Source organism: Myxocyprinus asiaticus, chromosome 39 (assembly GCF_019703515.2).
Source record: "Myxocyprinus asiaticus isolate MX2 ecotype Aquarium Trade chromosome 39, UBuf_Myxa_2, whole genome shotgun sequence".
Classification (NCBI taxonomy): domain Eukaryota; kingdom Metazoa; phylum Chordata; class Actinopteri; order Cypriniformes; family Catostomidae; genus Myxocyprinus; species Myxocyprinus asiaticus.
In genome coordinates this window covers 7,245,812-7,271,336 of record NC_059382.1, presented here as the reverse complement: position 1 = coordinate 7,271,336, position 25,525 = coordinate 7,245,812, and the positions used below count along the sequence as shown (strand labels likewise).

Below are 25,525 nucleotides of genomic sequence, written 5' to 3'. Positions count from 1 at the left end.
TTCCTTCATTTGAAATGGTAAGCATCCTAGACATTTTAATAAGTTGAATAGGCCGATCGACAAAGGTGGGCTAGGCCTACCCAAGACTTTGTTTTATAATTATGCATTCGGTCTTAGACATTTGGCTCATTGGTCGCTTCCACCTGAGAGAGCCCCTCCCTGGTTTTGTATTGAACGGGAAGTTCTTGCCCCTATAGTGGAGAGAGAGAGGTTTAGATGTAGATGTGTGTGATTATTTTATATATATATATTTATTATTATTTTTATTTTATTTATTTTTGTGTATATGCGCTCATGTGACCACGGGAGTGTTTGTTGGGGTAGGGGTGGGGTTGGGGAGGGGTAGTGGTGGGGATTAAATGTTGATTCCATGTATATATATTTTGTTTCTCATGTTTTCTATGTGAATATAAGCAGTATATATATATATATATATATATATATATATATATATATATATATACACACACACACATACACACACACACACACACACACACACACACACACACACACACACACACACTGGTATGCCACTTGTGTAAATGTTCATGAAACCCTTTGAAAATGGTCATTATTTAGCCATTTTGTTTGGTTATGCCATTGATAAAGTAATGTCACTTTATCGTTAACAAAACAAGAAACATTCTATAAAACCAAGTCTAACCACCAAGAATCTGAAAATGGATTGTAGACTGGATTCCAAAGATTATTAGAAACATCATGAATCCCTTGAGTTGCTTCCAAAGTGCAAACCCATTTTTATAAGCCTGCCTCAAAGACCTTGTGTGAACTTCAGTACTCAGAAGAATTCAGGCCTATTTTACTTCTGACATGGCTGTATTTTCTGCATTTAAACTAAATTCATGCTGGGGACTGGCCGTACCGCTAAAAACTAAGCAACATTAGCTCAATATTTCCTTCTTGCTATTGCCATTTTTATACATGCTACCATCCTGTTGTGGCTTCTGCAAAATGTTCACCAGACAAAGTGATAATTTCCACAAGACTGGGTTAAAGATAGACCTGAAACTATGACTCTGTTTCCCATTTGATGGTTAAAAAAAAATCTGTTAACCCACCTGTAAACACCAACGGCTTCTTTGGATGTTCTCTCCAGATGTCTAAAGCGCATAGCCATCGGAAGCTCCAAACTTGTTGCACGCCTTTAAAACAATAGTTAAAAAAACATTTATTAATCTTATCAATCATCTAAAATAATACTCAGTTACGCCAAGAAAGAGGAATGATAATACCATCAGCACCTTAAAGACTTAAAGGAACATAATTCTCTTATGCATTTATGTATGCATTTATTTCTTCTTTATTATTTATTACTCCTTTATTTATTTATTATTTTTCATTGTAATTCATTATTGTTCACTGCTTTATTTTTAAATGTTTAAATAAATTATAATTAATTTTCATGTACACAAATAATGCATTTACTTGTATTTTTTTTTTTTTATTGTTCTTTGTGTACTACTCATATATATTTTATGATCTGAAGGAGAGCAACAATGTTTTCCTGTATGTGTATAGCACAAAAACAAATTTCCCTAGGGGGACAATAATGTACCAAAAACACCAATAGCCAGGAATGGCTTTTATGCATCACCATCATCATGCATATATTGTTGTATTACTAGAGGAGGGAAATAATTCTGGCTTTTTAATGATACCTTCACTAAGTTTATATTATATATATATATATATATATATATATATATATATATATATATATATATACACACACACACACACACACACACACACACACACACACACACAAATATACATACACACACACGCACGCATGCACACGGGAAGCTCTTGCCCCTATTTTGCCATTGCAAAGCCTTTCTATCAAACTAATCGGAGAAGTTACACCCCGTTATCTCACATTTGCACTCAGTATGGAAAAAGTGTGCAGAATGTTTAATTCAGACATTTATTTAAATGTTGCTTCAAGCATACAGCTGAACCCTAAATTATGTATTGATAAGTCCCCTTTCTGCTGGTCAGAGTGGATTGTGAGGGGGGTTACTACACTTGGTGACCTAAATGAGAGTGGTGTGTTGAGATCTTTTGAAAATTGTTCAACATTTTGGGATTCCTAGATCTCAGTTTTTTTTTTAGGTATTTACAGCTGCGCCACCTGCTCTGTACTGATATATAAACTCAGCAAAAAAAGAAATGTCCTCTCCTTTCAACTGCTTTTATTTTCAGCAAACTTAACATGTGTAAATATTTGTATGAACATAAAAAGATTCAACAACTAAGACATAAACTGAACAAGTTTCACAGACATGTGACTAACAAAAATGGAATGGAATGGAATAATGGATGATGCTGTGACACACCGCCCCAGACCATGACGGAACCTCCACCTCCAAATTGATCCCGCTCCAGAGTACAGGCCTCGGTGTAACACTCATTCCTTTGATGATAAATGCGAATCCGACAATCACCCCCAGTGAGACAAAACCGCGACTCGTCAGTTAAGAGCACTTTTTGCCAGTCTTATCTGGTCCAGCGAAGGTGTGTTTGTGCCCATTAGCGACGTTGTAGCCGGTGATGTCTGGTAAGGACCTGCCTTACAACAGGCCTACAAGCCCTCAGTCCAGCCTCTCTCAGACTACTGCGGACAGTCTGAGCACTGATGGAGGGATTGTGCATTCCTGGTGTAACTCGGGCAGTTGTTGTTGCCATCCTGTACCTGTCCCGGAGGCGTGATATTCGGATGTACTGATCCTGTGCAGGTGTTGTTACACGTGGTCTACCACTGCGAGGACGATCAGCTGTCCTTCCTGTCTCCCTGTAGTGCTGTCTTAGGCGTCTCACAGTACGGACATTGCAATTTATTGCCCTGGCCACATCTGCAGTCCTCATGCCTCCATGCAGCATGCCAAAGGCACGTTCACGCAGATGAGCAGGGACCCTGGGCATCTTTGTTTTGGTGTTTTTCAGAGTCAGTAGAAAGGTCTCTTTAGTGTCCTAAGTTTTTATAACTGTGACCTTAACTGCCTACCATCTGTAAACTGTACGTGTCTTAATGACCGTTCCACAGGTGCATGTTCATTAATTGTTTATGGCTCATTGAACATGCATGGAAAACATTGTTTAAACCCTTTACAATAAAGATCTGTAAAGTTATTTGGATTTTTACAAAATTATCTTTAAAATACAGTGTCCTGAAAAAGGGACGTTTCTTTATTTGCCGAGTTTATAATGCTTGTGTTTTTCTGCCCCACATGAGAGAAACACATCTTAAACTTTCATTAAGAAAAATACATACCTGGTCGATTTGAGAAGAACTTCATCCTCTTCCTCATCATACAGGCCAGTGTCAGGAAGCTGTCTGTGCTGAGACGCCAGGAAGTTAAATATATCAAAGGTCGACTTCCTGTGAAACACATAAGAGTAGGTGAATTTTCTGACTTTTACTAAGAAAACATCCTGTTTTTAAACATCTTAAATTGCGTGAGAATTTCAGCTCCTAGATAACGTCATTGTGGTCATGCTTTCTAAGACAGATACAAAAGCACAACCAAACTCCCCTACACATTTGCTTCTTACCTACAAGCACTGTGCAAAAAATTATTCTGCATCCAGGCAACACCCACTCCCTTGTTGCTAGTTATAAATTATTAGTCATTTAGCAGACACTTTCTCATCCAAAGCTGATGAAACAGGGACAATCACCTTACACAACTGTGATCTCTGTAATCGTCTAATTAATTAAAATAAACATGAGCGATAAAAGCCTACAAATGAAGACAAATGAAAGACATTACATTAATGTGGCAGATGATTACACTGCAAAAATTTGATTTTCAAGAGAAGTATTTTTGTCTTGTTTTCCAGTAACATTATCTAAACATTCTTAAAATGTGATTTATTTACTTGACAAGAAAACTTCCTTAAGATTTTAAGTCTTGTTTGAGAGAAAACTAACCAAATCTACTAAGATAAATGCTTAAAACATGAGAAAACTGTCTGCCAATGGGGTAAAAATTGTTTTTTTTCTTACCCCTTTGGCAGATTTCTTGTCTTAAGTCTACAGTTAACTTAATTGTCAAATTCCTCTTAAAACAAGACCATTTTGCTTGACAAGTAAATAAATCACGTTTTAAGAATGTTTAGATAATTTTACAGGAAAACTAGACAAAAACACTTGTCTTGAAAATAATGTTTTGCAGTGTAATGCGTTGAATAGGCATTACATAAAGTGGCTTTAGAAGTCAATATATTGTTTGTTTAATTTCCTTATCATTGAACCTGTCACTGGCCTACAGTACACAGCAATCAATAATATCAACAAAAAAATATATATTTTAACACCAAAAGCTGAACTGACCTCAGGTAGACTTCAGAGCGAGCACAGCCACTTGGGTTGATGGGTAAATCGTCGTCCTGACTGGCCTGCTTGTGGAAGCGGAAGGTGTGACGCTGGCAACTTTTGGCCCCTTGGAGTTGTTCCAACAGGTAGACAACAGCATCATGCAGCATTCCCATCATACGAGCCCCGGTCATCCCAGAGAAAGACAGCTGCCTCAGACCAGCAACTGCACGGGCCTCCTGAACTCCCTCGATAACAGCTGTCCAAGCCACTGTGAGGAATTGAGACAAAATTTAAAAAAAAACATAGTATATGTACAGGATACATACATATATAATGACATATATACAGCTGAAGTCAGAAATGTACATACACCTTAGCCAAATACATTTAAAAACAGTTTTTCACAAATCCTAACACTTAATCATAGAAAACATTCCCCGTCTTAGGTCAGTAAGATCATTATTTTAAGAATGTGAAATGTCAGAATAATAGTAGAGAGAATTATTTATTTCAGCTTTTATTTCTTTCTTCACATTCACAATGGGTCAGAAGTTTACATACACTTTGTTAATATTTGGTAGCATTGCCTTTAGATTGTTTAACTTGGGTCAAAGTTTTGGGTAGCCTTCCACAAGCTTCTCACAATAAGTTGCTGGAATTTTGGCCCATTTCTCCAGACAGAACTGGTGGAACTGAGTCAGGTTTGTAGACCTGCTTACTCGCACACGCTTTTTCAGTTCTGCCCAAATTTTCTATCGGATTGAGGTCAGGGCTTTGTGATGGCCACTCCAATACCTTGACTTTGTTTTCCTTGAGCCATTTTGCCACAACTTTGGAGGTATGCTTGGGGTCACTGTCCATTTTGAAGACCCATTTGCGACCAAGCTTTAACTTCCTGGCTGATGTCTTGAGATATTGCTTCTATATATCCACATAATTTCCTTCCTCATGATGCCATCTATTTTGTGAAGTGCACCAGTACCACAACATGATGCTGCCACACCCATGCTTCAGCAAGGCTGGATTTGGGCAGATTCGTCTTGGTGAAGGACGCATGAATCAAGCCACATACAAGGTTATTCTGGAAGAAAACTTGCTTCCTTCTTCTCTGACAATGTTCCACAACTCTGAGGATTGTTTTTTCAAGCAGGACAATGCTCCATGCCACACAGCCAGGTCAATTAAGGTGTGGATGGAGGACCACTGGATCAAGACCCTGTCATGGCCAGCCCAATCTCCAGACCTGAACCCCATTGAAAACCACTGGAATGTGATCAAGAGGAAGATGGATGGCCACAAGCCATCAAACAAAGCCGAGCTGCTTGAATTTTTGCACCAGAAATAGAATAAAGTCACCCAACAGCAATGTGAAAGACTGGTAGAGAGCATGCCAAGACGCATTAAAATATGTAATTGAAAATCAGGGTTATTCCACCAAATATTGATTTCTGAACTCTTCCCAAGTTAAAACATTAGTATTGTGTTGTTTAAAATGAATATAAACTTGTTTTCTTTGCATTATTCGAGGTCTGAAAACACTTGACCAGTTGTCATATTCTGCAAATAAACGCTCAAAATGACAATATTTTTATTTAGAATTTGGGAGAAATGCTGTCAGTTCTTTATGGAATAAAACAAAAATGTTTATTTCACTCAAACACATACCTATAAAAAGTAAATCCAGAGAAACTGATAATTTAGAAATTTTTTCGAAAGCTGTATATATCTACATACATACATATATATATAATCTAATGCTACAATAAAATCAGTTCCGGAAAACATAACAGGCAAAATTGCAATAGGAGTTAAACAGATTTTTAAGACATGATCTCATACCTTCAATGTTGTCTGCCTCTACAGTGAAGCCATCATCACTAATAATCTCGAAGCGTAGGTGGGGTTGGTCTCGGCTAGGAGGACTCTGATCTTCACTCTCTGAGGGAGGCATCTCGTCATCTGAGCAGGACAGCATCCCTAACAAGAATTAAGAATATCATTTAACACCATCAATGTTTCATTTAATTAAAAGACCGTGAACTGACAAGAAAAATAAAATAAAACAAGTATAAAAGGAATAAAATAGTATACCTGAGTATTTGTTCCACTCAGTTAGTGCACTGCGGTTGGCAGAATCCCAAGTTGCTGGCTTGTTGCTGTCTCCACTTCGAGGCATTGAAAGACGATCCCAAGGCCCAGGCCTAAAACAGAAAGAAGTCAAAATGCATAAGTATATTGAAGCAATCTGCTAGCCACATATGAGTCAATTAGTCATGCCATTGTTGATGTTGAAATGAGACAAAGTGAAATTCCCTCTGAATAACCCCCTTTCCTTTTGATGGCTTACCTTGCATTCTCAGAGTCACTATTTCGCTCTTCATTTAGCTTGTCTAAGTCAAGAATTCCCTTGACGGTTGGTGTTTTGATGCGTACTCCATACCTGCAATGGGACAAAGGACTATATGAATAAAGATTCCATGCAATTTGAGAGTAACCACAATATCCTTAGGTCGGAACAAATGCTAACTGGTTCTGTTTACCTAGCAGATACTGCGCTTGACTTGCGTTGTTCTTCCAATCCACTAGAGCGTTCTTGCTCTAAAAAGTCCGCTTTTGATTTCTTGGTGGCAATACGATCAGATAGGGAGGACACTCTTTTCATTCGAACCTGCTTTGGTCGATGTTCTGCTCCTGGAGTAGCTGGTGGGGAAGTCGTTGCCTCAGGTTCGACAAAGAGATCTGGGGGTAAAACTACAGAACACGTTGTTTGAGTTCGCCCAACAGGGGTAGTGTTACAAGGTGATGATGGGCTAAGAATACGGGAAACAGTCTTGTTGGGGTCATAATAGCCAGCCATAGCTTGGTTGATAATAGCCTGGGCACTTTCTGCTTGATTAGATGCATCCGAGGAAGTTGTTGTTTGCTCTGTACATTTTTTGCTTGTGGGGCCTGGTGTGCTAGCATGCTTCATTCTCCTAGGTGTGGAAGACTCTTTCTTATTCTGAGGCTTCTTTATTCCTGATGTGGAACCATCGGCGGAAGCTTTTTTACTCCTACGTGGCTTCTTAGCATCTGCCGGTAATGAAGCAGTTCCACTGTTACTGGTAGTGAGTAGCTGGGTAATGGTATTAGAGGTCTGTACCACTGGAGTCAAAATTTGCGGGACTTGGATTGGAATGGTGGCACTTCCAACTGTGGGCAAGTTACCAGCTGCTGCAAGCGTTGCCGAAAAGGCATTGCTTTGCAAGAGGCTGGCAATTTGGGTGACACAATTGAAGGAAGGGGAATTTGGAGACGGCAGCTGGAAGGTGTTGCTTTCGGGGTTCTTGACAAAAATCTGACCAAGTCGATTAACAAGTAAAACATGTGGAGTAGGATCCACATTGGGTCCACCAACCTCCTTTACAGTGAGAATAGCATGACCTGGTAATGCTTGGGTAACCAACGGTTGTTGGGGTTCCAACGTTGATCTGGGGGTTGAAAAATTTATGGAAATTGTCCGTCCTGCGGCAGTTTCTCTTTGCATAGGCATAGTGCTGTACCCATTCATGACAACTGGACCAGAGGCTGGCTGAATGGCAGAAGGCATTGGTTGGCACTGCATGGATGGTTGGGAGGTCACGGAGGGGGATGAGGAAACTACAGCGACTGTTGTAGAACCAATAGGCTGTGAGTAAGTGGGGTACAGCGGAACAGACACTGTACCTGAAACTGGCCCATATGTCCCATGGGGCACACCAGTGGCTGATGGCACAGAGAGCATTAACTCTGGTTTCTGCTGCAAATTTGTGGAAACACAGGGCATTGACCCTCCAGGAACTGTGGGGGAAGAATGTCTTGGGTCTGTAGGTGGATGTAGTTTGGTTCTGAAACTCTCCAGAGGTGGCAAGACTGTCTTGCCCTCAGGAGTTTGGACAGGGTACAGGGGAATATCTGGCAAAGGTGCCAAGTTTGGGAATGTTAGACAAGGAACTTGTGCAGAGAGACTGGAGGATGAACATTTGGGAAACACTGAAGAAGGAACAAGAGTTTGCTGCAGTGGAGTCTGAACACCATTAACTGGGCCCAACGTGGAAAGGTCGGGAGCACCCTCAGGAAAGTGGTTTGGGTTAACTGTAGAGCCATCCATAGAAGATACAAAGTGCCCACTACTAGGATCCAAATATATTTCTTTTGAGTCTATAGATTCTTGGGGGTCACTAACAGAATCTTCCTGAACTGGGACCAGCTCTGTGAAATGTGCATTGGGTGAAGGTGGATCACATCTTACAAGGAACAAGGGTATCTCTGGCTCAACACCTAAACTGGTGGCTTGGTAATCATTACCATATGTAGAAAATGCTGTGTTTGGGTCAACAAAATTAGTCAAAGCGTCTTGTGGGAGTATACCTACCACAGGGTCTGGCTGCAATGTTTGAATTATACCACAGGAATCTTGCTTAGCATTAACCTCTGAGGAATGAGTGTCAGAGTTGGACAAAGGTTCTAACCGACAGCCAACTGACGAAATATCAGAAACAGGACTTGGAAAAGCCAAACATAGCCCATTGCTGGCTGTCTGTTCGTGTGATTCAGCATTAGGTGATTTGTGTGGCTTTTGGGCCTGATTTGACTTCTTCATGCTCTGGTTATCATTATTAGTTACACTTGTGTCACTCTCTGCCCCATCATCTACACCATCAAGTTGGGAAATATGCCTCAACGATGGAGATGTAGGTGTCTGAGAGGCATCCCTTTGAGCCTTGCAAGTAACAACAGTGCGAGTGAAATTGAAGTAGTTCTCCATGTCCTCATCAGAGGAACTATTACCCCAGTCTTCCCTCTTGTTGACAGTACAAGACAATCTCTTGGCAGACATTTTGGATTTCTCTTCATCTGGCTCCCAGAAGTCATCCTGGTTGTCTTCACCTTCAACTACAATTTGCGCACTGCAGTTCATAGCAACTCCCTCATTCAGCACAGTTTCTTCAATTTCAAGCTCAGCTTTCAGTTCAGGTGCTATGGTCAAATCTGCCTCCATGTGGAAGGAGGTGTAAGGGTTTTGTGTACCCAAAGAGTCTCCAAATGGCAAGGCACCATTTTCTGCTGGATGCTCTTGTGGTGATGCTATGAAATTGTGTGGAAATTCTAGAGAGTCTAACTGACTGAACTCAAAAGGCTGTGATCTCGTGGAGAGGTGGGTGGGAGAGGTGAGGGATCGGTTGGTGCAAGGAGTGCTGCCGATGCCACCTTGCCATGTGGACTGTAAGAACAGTCCTGAGGTAGAATGGGGCATCATTATTCCAGGACCCCGAACTGAGGAAGCACTTCGACCAGTGGGACGAGCTGATGAAGAGGTCAGCAGGTTTTCAGTAGCACCAAAGGGGAAAACTGGGGAGGTAGGCTGGGAGGTTTTCGAGTGGAGGGAACCACATGCTCTAGATGCAATTGGGCCCACTGGGGACCCAAGAGTGGGGGAGGTCACGTGACTGCGGGTACCACTATTCTGGGAGTGTGGACTATGCCGTCGTGGCCTTCGAGTGTCATCCAAATCACTGATAGTCAAGATGTGGTGAGACTTGGATGGGGCAGCTCCTGGGAAAAACATATTAATGGTTAACAAGCAAAATTCAAAAAGCAACATTCTTAAAATGATTGCTGATATACTACTTCACTAATTTGATCTTGATTACCAGGGCAAGGCAGTGGTCTGTACAGTCCTCCAGCAGGTCTTCTGTTCTGAGGATATGAAGGGATTTTGGGGCGGGCACCAAGGTACGGTTTGGCAAAGACAGATGTGGAAGACGTGGAGGTCAAATCCACTTCCGCATTTTTAGATTCTAAGGGAAGTATATAATATATGTATGAATATTTCTGCTGTCATCCCATATTTGTTTACATTTATTCGTTTGGCAGATGATTTCCTCGAAAGCGATTCTTTACAATGCATTCAAGGTATAGAATTCTATGAAAACCCAAAAATCTCTAAACCATCACTTTGTAGGCAATAGCATTAAGTTGGACTTACCTGACTGGGCGCATGGACTGTGGGCAATTGTACAATTTCCCCCCTGGTCAAGCAACTCTTCCACTGGTTTTTCCTGAACAGGTGGCCGGACCTCCCTAACACGAAACGTGTATTTGCAGCGATAAAGTGGGTTCACAGTACTCCAATACCAGCGAGAGCATCTAAAAACAAATAGTCTTAGTTAATGTGCAAGCAAGGGGAAAAACTGAAAGTGTGCTCTACCATTATATCTGGAGCAAATGGCTTTCATAAATAAGATGTTATCAAAAGCAACTTACTCGTAACCCACTGGGAAAAGTTTTCCATGACAAGCCGATAATTCACTTAGCTTTCCCAGCTTTTCTACAAGTAAAGAACCTAAACAAAACAAAATTGTTATTCATTCACACATTATGTAATATTATAAAAGTCTATCTCTTTGTAACATTAAAACATAAAGAACCAACCTATCATTAAATTGATTGATTCCGGCTCCAACCCAGTCAAAAACTTTCTGCGAAGACTTATCCCTTCAAAATCCACATAAACTCTGCGGAGTACTTCAAACCCTTTACCAGAGATGATCTGGCAAATTAAAGACAAAAAGTGTTCTCAAATCAACGTGCAAGGCCCCCAAAAAAACAAATTGGCAGCAAGACTACAACTAAAGTACAAGAAAATGAACTGAAAGCATACTTTTCCACTTATAAGGTCACGGTGCTTGTGGCAGAAGACTCTCTTATCATCCTGGAAGACACAGTTGCGGAAACGGGCACACATGAAGTGGTAGTTGCTCTGGCATGAAGTAAGGCAGCAACCGACCGTTGCCCCAGTTCGGTTACATCGTTCGCACCGCTATGGACAGAAGATGGATGATTAGTTAAACCATTATTTGAGATATCTGCATATTTGCAGATGGTATATAATAGAAGTTTTACTGATATTTGCCTTTTATCATTAGAAAAGTTACAGGGAACTGTTGAGGAGAGACTGATAGAATATGTGCTTCAGAGGAAGATTTATGAGCGTTCCACAGGATGCTGGATCTGCTTTAGTTGTGAGAGGTTGGTTTATTACGGTTTAAACGAGATATACACATATTTGCAGACAGTATACGATATTAGTTTTATTGATATGCCTTTTTATCATTAGACAAGACAGTTAAAAGTTACAGGGAACTGTTGAGGAGAGATAGGGAGAATGAAGCAGGCGAGCACTTTAACATTATGAGCTCAAACGTGTGTGCCGCGGCTCTGATATGTGAATGACACTGTGTTGCACACTGGTCTATTATTGTAGTAACGCGATGGCATGTAATAACAAAACGAACCGTGACTGGTCATTTACATGTCTGAACGCATCACATTTGATGTGTAAACGCTAACTCCGTCCTGTAGGTGAAGTGTCACCCCTCACCTGTCAATCAACCGCTACGCTAAAAAAACATTGTTGTTTACAAGTGGTTTAAAAGGAAATAACTGTCCGATTGGAAAATGTTAAAAAGCGGATATGTACACAAGCAAGAGAACTTCATGGATCTTCTTCAGTGTGTCATGCAGGGACACTTATGTGAAGTATGAACATCTGTAGCTCAGGTTAATTCAGGTAATCCACTAAAATAACAGACAATTCTGCTCAAAATTTTGATTTTGTGCTCAGATTAAATTTCAGCTGTATCAGGGAGAAATAGTGCATGTTTCTTTCGCACTTTCTTTGTCTTTTCTGACTTTGTTGCGCTTTATTATCATGCAGTAACACACTGACATAGTGATTGATGTATGTCTTCATCAAACAGAGTCCCTTCCCTCCAAATCCGATCACAAGTGGTCAAAGAAGGTGCATTTAAACAACCAGGTGTAAACAGCGATGTGTCTCACCTGACCACATGTGATCGGATCACCCGAGATGCATCTTAATACCAGGTGGAAATGGAATTTATGTGTATCTATATTAACTGATGATTTGTTCAGTATCATGTCATAATATTGTTCATTTTGATAAAGTTCTTATAAGGTGTGAGCAGTGTTGAACCAGAGTTTTATGAGATAACATACCATCAGACGTCCTCGTGCTACAGCACTGTGAACATGCAGAAGTGAGCCATTATCCTCCTCAAACACCTCTGCAGACCACATGGTGCAGTTCACATGAGCCCATTCATTCTGCCCTAGGTAGAGCAGCCTTCCTGCATCCTGGCAAGGGTAAGGTATATGACACAAAAGGTGTAATTTCAGCTTTAGGGACACTAATATCAATTTACTTGCATCACAGTTAGGTGTGTATTTGCTAACTTTATTAAACGGTACCTGAAAAATGTCACTCCATAAGCACCCTTACAAAAAAGCACTATGGCAGTACCGTGCCAAAGTGATGTTATCAGAAAGCAACACCTACTTTGATATATAGGATGCTACTACAATGTTACCATCCCCCCAAATCTACTAACAAGCTGTTACATCTACTATAAGGTTACAAATACAGTGGGGCAAAAATATTACTTCTGTAGACATGAAAATCTTTAAGTGGAAATCTTCAATCCAGGTGATACAATCCCCCCAAAAATTTTCAATGAGCACATTTTGTCCTTTAAGCTTTTTTTTTTACTGCATAACATTACAGATCTCAAAAACGTGAAGTCCAAAAAAACAGTTAATGAGTTCACTGTGAATTGAAGTCTTTAAAGTACTTACACTGGCCTTAGCATCACCATATTTTTGGCACAGAACGCACTGCCTCTTGTCTTCTTTTGACCAAACTGTGTCCAGGTCTGCTTTAGCTGGTCGACCCTTCTTGCCTAGAATCAGAATCAGAATCAGAATCAGCTTTATTGCCAAGTATGCTTACACATACAAGGAATTTGTCTTGGTGACAGGAGCTTCCAGTGTACAACAATACAAAAACAATACAAGCAGCAAGACATAGATAATAATAAAAAATAATTATACACATACGTACAGACACACACATACATACACACACACAGGTAGTGCAAATCTAATACAATCTGTTATGTACAGTGTAAATGTTTTTTTTGTTGTTTTTTTTTTTTCAGAGGAATGAAATGGCAGAAGAGGTTGGATGTGTTGGATAAATATAAAAAAGTCTAAACTGTGTATTGCACATAGTTATTGCTCAATGGGGCAGTTTTAACTGTTCATGAGATGGATAGCCTGAGGGAAAAACTGTTCCTGTGCCTGACGGTTCTGGTTCTCAGAGCTCTGAAGCGTCGGCCAGAAGGCAACAGTTCAAAAAGGTAGTGGGCAGGGTGAGTGGGGTCCAGAGTGATTTTTCCAGCCTTTTTCCTCACTCTGGAAGTGTACAGTTCTTGAAGTGAGGGCAGGGGGCAACCAATAATCCTCTCAGCAGTCCGAACTGTCCTTTGTAGTCTTCTGATGTCTGATTTCATAGCTGAACCAAACCAGACAGTTATTGAAGTGCAGAGGACAGACTCAATGACTGCTGAGCAAAACTGTATCTGCAGCGCCTGTGGCAGGTTGAATTTCCTCAGCTGGCAAAGGATGTACAACCTCTGCTGGGCCTTTTTCACAATGGAGTCAATGTGTGTCTCCTACTTCAGCTCCTGTGAGATGGTAGTGCCCAGGAACCTGAATGACTCCACTGCTGCCCGTGCTGTTTAGAATGGTGAGGGGGTCAGTGTTGGGGTGTTCCTCCTAAAGTCCACAATCATCTCCACTGTTTTGAGCGTGTTCAGCTCAAGGTTGTTTTTACTGCACCAGACAGCCAGCCGTTCAACCTCCCTTCTGTATGCAGACTCATCATCATCTCGGATGAGGCCGATGACAGTGGTGTCATCTGTAAACTTCAGGAGCTTGACAGAGGGGTCCTTGGCGATTCAGTCATTAGCGTAGAGGGAGAAGAGTAGTGGGGAGAGCACGTATCCCTGGGGGGGCACCAGTGCTGATTGTACAGGTGCTTGAAGTGAGTTTCCCCTGTCTCACAAGCTGCTGCCTGTCTGTCAGAAAGCTGGTAATCCACTGACAGATAGACATGGGAACAGAGAGCTGGTGTAATTTATTCTGGAGTATAGCTGGGATGATGGTGTTGAAAGCTGAACTGAAGTCCACAAAAAGGATCAACCATAGAACAATCCACCATAATCCTGAGTTAGGATTATTCTTTCAGTTTTCCATATGTACACCCATAATGCTTACTACTGACATTCAATTCTGCCAGTGTTTATTTACCTTTCAGTTTCAGTCTTAATGCCCTCATGTCCGTATAGTGACTTTGGTTATGGCCCAAAGGTGTGGATAGATCTGGTTCTTCTCCCATCTTAACATCAGTGTGTCCCCCAGTCACATGTGGGGTGCCGTCCAATGCCTTACTACAGCCATCCCTCTCGCGCCATTGAGCATAAACATGTTCATAATTTGGTGGCATCACAGCATGTGAAAGCATCCCACTATAACACAAGGGAGGGTACAGGAAGGAAAACAAGCATATGTGATTATCAAAGATGCAAAAGGTCTGCTGGAGATAAATTAAAGGGATAGTTCATCCAAAACTGAAAATTCCATAATTTACTCAAAATTCTGGCAGCATGCTAGTCTCAGTCAACATTCACTTTCATTGTACAATGAAAGTGAATGATAACTGAGGCTGATATTCTGCCTAACATCTCCTTTTGGTGTTCCACCAAAGAAAGAGAGTCATATAGGTTTTGAAACAATGCAGACCCAATTCTGTCAGAGTAAAAGACAACAGAATTTCATTTTTAGGTGAAATATCCCTTTAACATTGCTATACAATAAATGCTAAAGAAGAAAATTACTATAAAACACCACTGTACAAAAACAGCAAACATATTTCATATTACATGACTTTATTTAGGCAGCTGGGATCCATTTGTGAATATAAATTTTGATTCACCAAGAATGCACAAACACTAAAATCACGTAATCTGACAATGAACGCTTACGCTGGCAGATGTTTGGAGCGTGGATCCCACACTTTCGGATCCTGACTGTTGAACCAACTGTAAACTTCCTCTAAGAGCTGAGGAGGAGTAAAAATTACATTTTAAAACAAAAAAAATAAATAAAAATCTATTTTAATATTATACAGGGTGGTCCAAAAGCCTGAGACTATTACTGAAAATAAGTCTACTGTTCATTATTTACTAATCTAATAAAATGTTTTCATAACAAATGATAAGCATTTCTATTTGAGTCAAAAGTTGAAAAAACAAAAATACAAAAAACAAAAAATTCTTAGCAGGTGGCATGTCTCCCTATTTGTTTTACTATTTGTCGCACGAAGTCAATTTGGCATGGACTCCTCTTTTTGATGATCCATGTTAACCAGCATGATTTTAAAATGTTTCAAACAGCATATTATGTGCTTCAATGGATGCAGGAAAATCTGGCATATTGTACAAAAAGGGGTTAAAGGAATAGTTCACTCAAAAATGAAAATTCTCTCATCATTTACTCACCCTCATGCCATCCCAGATATGTATGACCAACTTCTGCAGAACACAAATGAACATTTTTAGAAGAATATCTCAGCTCTGTAGGTCCATACAATGCAAGTGAATGGTGGCCAGAACTTTGAAGCTCCAAAAATATATAAATGCAGCATAAAGGTAATCCATAAGGCTCCAGTGGTTAAATTCATATCTTCAGAAGTGATATAATCGAGGTGGGTGAGAAACAATATTTAAGTCCTTTTTTTTTTTTTTTTTTACTCAAAATCTCCACTTTAGCTTTCACTTTTACATTTGTGAAAGTGGAGATTTAGGGTACAAAAAGGACTTAAATAGTGTTCTGTTTCTCACCCACACCTATTATATTGCTTCTAAAGATATGGATTTAAACACTGGAGTCATATGGATTACTTTTATATTTCCTTTATGTGATTTTTGGAGCTACAAAGGTCTGATCACCATTCACTTGCGTTGTATGGACCTACACAGCTGAGATATTTTTCTAAAAAAATCTTTGTTAGTGTTTTGCTGAAGAAAGAAATTCATACACATCTGGGATGGCATGAGGGTGAGTAAATGACAAGACAATTTTCATTTTTGGGTGAACTATCCCTTTAACATTGTCATACATTTTAAAATTTGCTTACATTTGATTAGAGACCACAAAATAGTGCAGAATGTTAAATATTTCTTCTAAATTTTACATCATGCTTGCTTTGTTTAACATTTTCAGAATCCAAAAGAAAATATATATTATTTTTTTTAAATGCAAAAAAAAAAAAAAAAAAAAAAAGATTTTCAATGTGGTCTCAGATTTTTTAACCCCACTGTACAATGTATGCAAGTATAAAAAAGGCAAAGTCAACTGACATGTAAAAAAAAAAAAAATAAATTATCTGCAGAACATTACTAGGTTTAGTATAAAAAAAAAAAGCCTTTTGTCAGCTCACCAAACAAGGACATTTTGCATTTACAGTCTTAAAAGTAGTCTTACAATAATAAAGGAAACATAATGCAAAAAAACTGTGTCAGTCAGCTGATGATACAGCTGATTGAGTCAGTCAAATAACAACTAACGTCATAATCATATCCTAACTATAAATTAGTAGTACATGATTAGTAGAGTTTACAAGAGAGGTCCTGAACTTGAACTACTCTGACTGGTTGAGTACTGATATCACATGTATACGCTATATTGGTCATTAAATAATAAAAAAACAAAACAATAAAATACAAGAATCTGACCGTCAGATAGAATGAGCGGGCGAGGGCAGTGGGCCTTTGCTCCTCTGGCAGAGCTTCCTCTTCCTCCAAATGACTGCGAATAACCTTCACCACATCATCGTGGAAGGAATTCTGCTCCGCAAAACCACAAAAGAAACTCTTTTTTTGTTATTCTGCACTTCTGTTAATTCTAGAATAAAAACTTATGGTCAAAAACGGGAACAGGTTATGCAAGCACATGAATTTCTGTAAAAAAAGAATAAAACTTAAGCATAATGACTCAGCTGTTGGCAACCTAAGGCGCTAGAAATACTATAGTTTATTACATGTGAAAGGCAAATTACCTACACTAATCTTTTGCTGTCATGAACACTGTCTTATTTCATTTGAGCAATATGGAAGCCAAAGAGTACAAAGTGTGTGCTGCCAATTTGAATTTGACTAAGAAGTTAACTTCCAATAGTTTAAATATTCAGTCTGTTTGTTGCTTTCAAAACAACGGACTTTGTGGCACAGAGGAAAAACAAGAAAAATGATTAAAAGGCACCTTTGTGTGAAAAAGGTCACTTTTAAGCAACATTTTCATGCAAAATGCTGATGTTTAAGATACTGACCAGAGTTGTGTACAAGCCTTCATCAAACTTCTTTCCCACTGCACGCAAGTCACAAACAGTCAGGGCTTCAGTCCAAGTGTTTGGAGAACCCAGTGAAGAACACTACAAAAGAAGGCCAGGAATTGTATGCAGTGACAAGTGTTCCTATTTACAGAGGTTTCATTTCGAGTATAAATGTTTAGACTTCAATTTTCAAGTGTTTAAACAGAAGACAAAAACGTAGTCACATTTCCCTTGATTCCTGTGACGCTGAGCTCTATAAAGCCTGACGTTTAACAGAATGACTTGGGAAGGCATGTGCTTGTCACAGTGAACGTTATGGAAACATATTTACACAATGTGCACATACAAGTGATATATAACAAGTTGCAGTATAAGAACCAGAGTACTTTAGTGGAGAGACAGTAATTTATCACTCCCCTTTAAAGAAGTCAGCAATCAGTGCACTCCAACCACAATGTCCCATTCCAGGTTTGTTCCAACCCAAAATTTGCACTCCATGACCACTTGACTTTAAAAGTTCTTTCAATATTTTTTTTTTTTAATCATTGAAATCTGGGCACACTATGCATTTTTGAAATGTTTTAAGTAAAATCATAAAACTGCGAAGAGAGAGTGCCATACTACCGATTCTTTTTTTGCATATGTGGATGGAACACTTTATTAATTTTCTCTTGACATGTCTTTTTAAATTCCAAAATAAAACTAAACTGTCAATAAAAGTGCCAACCTGCCTTCATTAAAAATGAAAATGCCACTATGACGGTTATGAGAAATGTTATGTTGTTAAACATATTTAAACGATCAGTTAATGCATTAACTTTTAGAGACCCAGAACACTAAAATTATACTAAAATTAACAGTCAGAGTAATAACTAATGAAAACAAAATTGAAAAGACAAATTGAAAATAAAACAGAAATAAAAACATAATTAAAAACTAGGAGGTAAGCCGATATATTGGTTTTACCGATTAATCTGCGCCGATAGTTGCTTTTTGGAAATATCGGTTATCAATATTTAACGTTTTGTTCCCTCCGTGTTCCTCTGTGGCCAGCATTGGAGGATTCTACAGTTAAAATAGCTTGATTCTACAGTATAACAGCCGCCTCTAGAAGTGAAATAAAAACAAATCGCTGACACATTGTCTAAATCTTTCATCATTGGCAATATTCATCCATTTTTTATCCTCACTTCAATGCATATTTAGTTTTTTGATTAGTTAATCAAGTGTTTGATTAAACTGAAGCGAGGGCATTCAAAGAAAAATGGGACTACATGGAAATGTGCCATTTATGAAATATATGAAAGCATACAGTGCATCCGGAAAGAATTCACAGTGCTTCACTTTTTCCACATTTTGTTATGTTACAGCCTTATTCCAAAATGGAATAAATTCATTATTTTCCTCAAAATTCTACAAACAATACCCCATAATGACAACGTGAAAGAAGTTTGTTTGAAATCTTTGCAAATTTATTAAAAATTAAAAAAAAAATAAAATCACATGTACATAAGTATCCACAGCCTTTGCCATGACACTCAAAATTGAGCTCAGGTGCATCCTGTTTCTACTGATCATCCTTGAGATGTTTCTACAACTTGATTGGAGTCCACCTGTGGTAAATTCAGTTGATTGGACATGATTTGGAAAGGCACACACCTGTCTATATAAGGTCCCACAGTTAACAGTGCATGTCAGCGCACAAACCAAGCCATGAAGTCCAAGGAATTGTCTGTAGACCTCCGAGACAGGACTGTATCGAGGCACAGATCTGGGGAAGGGTACAGAAAAATTTCTGCAGCATTGAAGGTCCCAATGAGCACAGTGGCCTCCATCATCCGTAAATGGAAGTTTGGAACCACCAGGACTCTTCCTAGAGCTGGTTGCCCGGCCAAACTGAGCGATCGGTGGAGAAGGGCCTTAGTCAGGGAGGTGACCAAGAACCCGATGGTCACTCTGACAGAGCTCCAGCATTTCTCTGTGGAGAGAGGAGAACCTTCCAGAAGAACAACCATCTCTGCAGCACTCCACCAATCAGACCTGTATGGTAAAGTGGCCAGACGGAAGCCACTCCTCAGTAAAAGGCACGACAGCTCGCCTGGAGTTTGCCAAAAGGCACCTGAAGGACTCTCAGACCATGAGAAACAAAGATTGAACTCTTTGGCCTTAATGGCAAGCATCATGTCTGGAGGAAACCAAGCACTGCTCATCACCTGGCCAATCCCATCCCTACAGTGAAGCATGGTGGGGGCAGCATCATGCTGTGGGGATGTTTTTCAGCAGCAGGAACTGGGAGACTAGTCAGGATCGAGGGAAAGATGAATGTAGCAATGTACAGAGACATCCTTGATGAAAACCTGCTCCAGAGAGCTCTGGACCTCAGACTGGGGCGAAGGTTCATCTTTCAACAGGACAACGACCCTAAGCACACAGCCAAGATAACAAAGGAGCGGCTCCGGGACAACTCTGTAAATGTCCTTGAGTGGCCCAGCCAGAGCCCAGACTTGAACCCGATTGAAGATCTCTGGAGAGATCTGAAAATGGCTGTGCACTGATGCTCCCCATCCAACCTGATGGAGCTTGAGAGGTCCTGCAAAGAAGAATGGGAGAAACTGCCCAAAAATAGGTGTGCCAAGCTTGCAGCATCATACTCAAAAAGACTTGAGGCTGTAATTGTTGCCAAAGGTGCTTCAACAAAGTACTGAGCAAAGGCTGTGAATACTTCTGTACATGTGATTTTTTTCATTTTTATTTGTAATAAATTTACAAAGATTTCAAACAAACTTCTTTCACGTTGTCATTATGGGGTATTGTTTGTAGAATTTTGAGGAAAAATAATGAATTTAATCCATTTTGGAATAAGGCTGTAACATAAAATGTGGAAAAAGTGAAGCGCTGTGAATTCTTTCCGGATGCACTGTACATGAAAATGTCAGCAAATTCATCGCATCTCCAACTCGTATCTTGTGAATAATAATAAACCCAATTTCTCATTATACATCATCTGATGAAATATACAGTATATACACAAAAACCTTCATCTGGTAAATATATAAAAAATATATATAGAAAAATGCTTTAACTTTCTATATATCTATTTAAAAAAAAATTGTCCCATTAATCGGTTATCTGCCTTTCCCACCACCTTAGTTATCAGTCTCGGTAAAATCCATTATCAGTCGACCTCAATTAGAAACTATAAGTCTGACTCGCGTTCACCCTCTCCACCTTTAATTTGCACTAAACATTTTGTGCTTTTGATTGCTGTCGCTCTGATAACATTTTAAAAAATCCATCTCTCTTCTTATCCTGATTGCTAATAGTTTATTAACGCTGTTTTTAAACCCATGGTGAATTTTTCTGGCAAGCCAGTGCATTGTGGGCCATTAACAGGAGATATGTCTGTGATGAAGTGGTTTTGGAGTGATCTTGGGAGATCTTCAAGCAAAATCATGCAATTTGCTTCCTGCTTTGCGTCGCTTACATACTTTGGTCCCAATAACTTAAGGAATAATGAACACCTACAGGAAGTTGTACCTTTAAAATGACTATATAATACACTTAAAAGAGATCTGACACCCACCTTCTTGCATACAACAAGGTGTTTGGTGAGGGTGGAGCTCAGCAGGCAAGACAGCACTCTCTCTAACCCCAACTTCAGCTCCTGATCAAGCAGTACTCTCCACCCTGCTCCGCTCACTTCACCTCCATCAGGCTGATCTTGTAAGCAGGGCTGACAAGAGTACACCACATTCTCAGGTAGACTAGACAAGATTTCATACAAGTCATCTGTGAGGAAATGCACAATGAAACCACAAATGTACGGAGTCAGCAAAAGGGAAATTAAATCCTGTTGATTCAGCTTGCAACAACAATTTTCACAGGAATCTCAACAGATTTCACATTTCCACGTTATGCGTAATGAAGATACAGGCCCACAAATATATTTTGAGGAGACGTGAGCACCAAACATTGTGGTAAATAGGGTATTACGCATAACATGGAAATGTGAAATCTGTGGGAAATTCCCATGTATTTTCCTTATAATCACTGAAGAATTTGAGGATGTGAAGCATGTGAAGAAATCAAGATTTCAATGACAGAGGAAGAAATAAAATGGTACACTATAAATGTGGCATGCTTTTTTCATCAAGCCACATTTTCTTTTCCTCTGTTAAGGAATTCTTTCTAATTCCAACTGTATAAACAACCTTGCAATAATTCTATTATGCTCTATAAACTACCATAAAATAATTTATTTACAAACCAAAAGTCATTATAAAACTGAAGCTCTTTTTAATATGAACCTAAAAGCCACATCTGGCCAATTTAATAATTGAAAAGAAGACCAAAGATGCATGTTAAGTTTGATCATCACATTTAGAGAACTAACATAAATTAAAAGCAATAAAATATATTTAAAATAAAATAACATTTGTATTAGTGAATAGAGTGAGTCAACCTTTAAAAGTTTAGTGCTACATAAAAGGCTTCAGCGATTTTCATAAACTGGGCTGAAAAACCATTTGCCATTTCTGACCATTCCATTCGGTCCACTCTTATGCAGAACAGCTTAAGTGTACACACTCACCTGTCAGACCTTCACATTTAGCATGGACCCAGTGGTTACATGTGGAGCACTGCATCATCTGACTATCATAATCATTATCTTCATAACACTTGAAGCATATAGTGCAGTAGTTCCCTACAAAAAAAACAAACAAACAAAAAAAAACATATATTAGTAACTTTGTGCAGCTGTTAATTATATATTTGAGTGGGTATATTTATAAAAAAAAAACAACATATGGCTTTTTGCAGACGGTGTATGTATGTATGTATATATATATATATATATATATATATATATATATATATGCATGCACTGACTCACTGGATGTTTTTAGTTTTTGGCACCATTTGGAGTAAATTCTAGAGACTGTTGTGTGTGAAAATCCCAGGAGATCAGCAGTTACAGAAATACTCAAACCAGCCCGTCTGGCACCAACAAACATCCATGCGATTATCTAATCAGCCAATCATGTGGCTGCAGTGCAGTGCATAAAATCATGCAGATATGGGTCAGGAGCTTCAGTTGATGTTCACTTCAACCATCAGAATGGGGAAAAAATGCGATCTCAGTGATTTCGACCATGACATGGTTGTTGGTGCCACAGGGTTCCAGACTAACAAAATTACATAGAAGCCATTGGCTCCTAAACCGAAACATTAAGGAGCCAAATGGCTGTTTTTAGTCACCAAATCACAAAATTGCTCGATTTAGATTGCTGTTCAGAAACAAGATAGAAAGCTGAAGAAAAGGAAGACAGCTGATAACCCATTCATCGAAGGTTTAATAAACAGAATATATTGTTGAGAAGATAGGTTTGCATTCACTTTTGTCTCAAATGTTCACACCCCTTTTGTAATTTATTATGAGAATTAAAAATATGAGATAAAAGATTTTTTATTTTTATTTAGTACTGCCCTTCAGAATCTACATTACAGATAATTACATATAGTATGCATATAGTAGTTTGTTGTCTTCTTGAGCATCAACGAATGTTTGCACCTTGTGTAATTGTTGTGTACAAGTCAAGTGTCCTAAGTGTCAAAAGCTTGATCTCACATACATATATATACACACACACATACATACACACACACACACACACACACACACACACACACACACAGCCTGTGAGAGGTCTATACAGACCCCTGACCTCTCTCACATTACCGAATTACAAATGGTACACTGAAATTTCATTCTGATTGATATTTTATTTAAAACACTTAAACTCAAAATCAGTTATTGTAAGGTGACATTGTTTTTTTGTTGGGAAATATTTTTATGAAAAATAAAAAACTGAAATATCTTGCTTGCATAAGTATTCAACCCCCACACATTAATATTTGGTCGAGCCACCTTTTTGCTGCAATAACTGCTTTAAGTCTTTTGGGGTACATATATACCAGTTTTGCACACAGTGACGAAGTGGTTTTGGCCCATTCTTCTCTGCAGATTTGCTCCAGGTTGTTCAGGTTGGTTGGTTGACACTTCTGGACTGCAATTTTCAAATAGTGCCACAGATTCTCAATAGCATTGAGCTCAGGACTTTGACTGGGCCACTGAAGGACATTTATCTTTTTGTGCTTGAGCCACTGCCATGTTGCTTTGGCCTTGTGCTTTGGATCATTGTCATGCTGAAAGGTGAATTTCCTCCCAAGCTTCAGTTTTTTAGCAGACTGAAGCAGGTTCTCTTGCAGTATTTCCCTATATTTTCCTTCAGTTCTAACAAGATGCCCAGTCCCTGCTGATGAGAAGCATCCCCACAGCATGATGCTGCCACCACCATACTTCACTGCAGGGATGGTGTGTCTTGAGGCATAGGAAATATTAGGTTTGCGCCACACTTTGAGTTTTGGCCAAAAAGCTCTAGCTTGGTCTCATCTGACCACAAAACTTTCTCCCACATCACATGCTTTCTGGCAAACTCCAGATGTGCTTTCAGATTGTACTTTTTGAGTAACGGCTTCTTTCTTGCCACCCTCCCATACAGGCCAGCGTTATGCAGTGCTCTTGATATGGTTGACTGGTGTACCATTACTCTACTGCCAGCCACTGAACTCTGTAGCTCCTTTAAAGTGATAGTTGGCCTCTCTGTGGCTTCTCTCACAAGTCTCCTTTTTGTTAGAGCGCTGAGTTTTGAGGGACGGCCTTTTTTTTTGGCAGTGCCTGGGTGGTGTGGTGCAGCTTCCACTTCCTGATTATTGATCCAACTGTGCTCACTGGGATATCCAAACATTTGGATATTATTTTGTACACTTTCCCTAATCTATGCATTTTTATTACTTTATCTCTAATCTTGCTCTTCGGTCTTCATTTTCCTTCAGATTCACAGCCTGACCAATGATCCTTCAACAATGGGTTTTTTTATCCAGAAAATGTGATTGTATTTATTAAATGTGATTTATTTTTATTTCCCATCATAAAAACAATGTCACCTAACAATAATTGATTTTGAGTTCCAGTGTTTTTCTGTTTTTCATTTGTAATTCAGTAATATGAGATTGGTCAGGGGTCTGAATACTTTAGCAAAGCACTGTATTTTTTTATATATATATATATATTACACACACACACCTGAAAACTAATTAAGGTAGTTAGAAATATTTTTCAGTAACAATAGCTTAAGGCATACATACATGTAGTATGTAAAGTGTCACATTTTTTTTTTATGGTTTAAGAATCACAACAAAAAGAGGAAACTTAGTGCAATAATAAAAACCCCAAGAGATTAATCAAACATCACCTAAACTCATGGTCATACTCTAACTACAAATACAAACTCCAGAGCTTGTGTTTCTAGATAGTGCCTCTTTACAGGAATAGTTCATCAAACATTTACTCACACTCATGTCATCCCAGATGTGTATGACTTCTTCTGCAGAACACAAACAAAGGTTTATAGAAGAATATTTCAGCTCTGTAGGTCTATATAATGCAAGTGAATGATGACCAAAACTTTGAAGGACCAAAAAGCCCATAAAGGCAGCATAAAAGTAATCAAATAAGACTCCAGTGGTTAAATCAATGTCTTCTGATTCGATCTAAATGATTTTGGGTGAGAACAGACCATAATAACTAATTTTTTTTTTACATTATAAACCTTAACATCAGCAGTCTCCTTGGCGATCATGATTTCAAGTTAGATTACACTTCCAAGCACCATCTAGCACTCTGCGCATGCGTCAAGTGCTAAGAAGAGTAATCAAGCTTGAAATCATGATCGTACATAGAGACTACAATGGTAACATCTACAGAGAAAAAGGTGTTACATTTTCGTCTGTTCTCACACAAAAGCAATTTGATCGCACACTGGAATTGTATGGACTACTTTTAT

General features: G+C 39.0%; 1 protein-coding gene across 1 annotated transcript in view; it reads right to left on the bottom strand.

The window, feature by feature from the left end:
• Window positions 1-25,525, bottom strand: part of LOC127429839 (histone-lysine N-methyltransferase 2B-like) — a 54,724-nt gene that overhangs the window by 11,240 nt on the left and 17,959 nt on the right. Inside the window, exons 16-35 of the mRNA XM_051679114.1 lie at window positions 22,210-22,323; window positions 21,202-21,407; window positions 17,616-17,717; window positions 17,023-17,133; window positions 15,271-15,347; window positions 14,537-14,754; window positions 13,022-13,125; window positions 12,386-12,523; window positions 11,028-11,186; window positions 10,799-10,916; window positions 10,631-10,709; window positions 10,353-10,513; window positions 10,018-10,164; window positions 6,886-9,919; window positions 6,693-6,785; window positions 6,437-6,546; window positions 6,185-6,322; window positions 4,361-4,613; window positions 3,299-3,406; window positions 1,083-1,166 (exon numbers count right to left, since the gene is read on the bottom strand). Coding sequence (XP_051535074.1) covers window positions 1,083-1,166; window positions 3,299-3,406; window positions 4,361-4,613; window positions 6,185-6,322; window positions 6,437-6,546; window positions 6,693-6,785; window positions 6,886-9,919; window positions 10,018-10,164; window positions 10,353-10,513; window positions 10,631-10,709; window positions 10,799-10,916; window positions 11,028-11,186; window positions 12,386-12,523; window positions 13,022-13,125; window positions 14,537-14,754; window positions 15,271-15,347; window positions 17,023-17,133; window positions 17,616-17,717; window positions 21,202-21,407; window positions 22,210-22,323 — 5,554 coding nt within the window. The remainder of the gene's footprint in view (window positions 1-1,082; window positions 1,167-3,298; window positions 3,407-4,360; window positions 4,614-6,184; window positions 6,323-6,436; window positions 6,547-6,692; window positions 6,786-6,885; window positions 9,920-10,017; window positions 10,165-10,352; window positions 10,514-10,630; window positions 10,710-10,798; window positions 10,917-11,027; window positions 11,187-12,385; window positions 12,524-13,021; window positions 13,126-14,536; window positions 14,755-15,270; window positions 15,348-17,022; window positions 17,134-17,615; window positions 17,718-21,201; window positions 21,408-22,209; window positions 22,324-25,525) is intronic.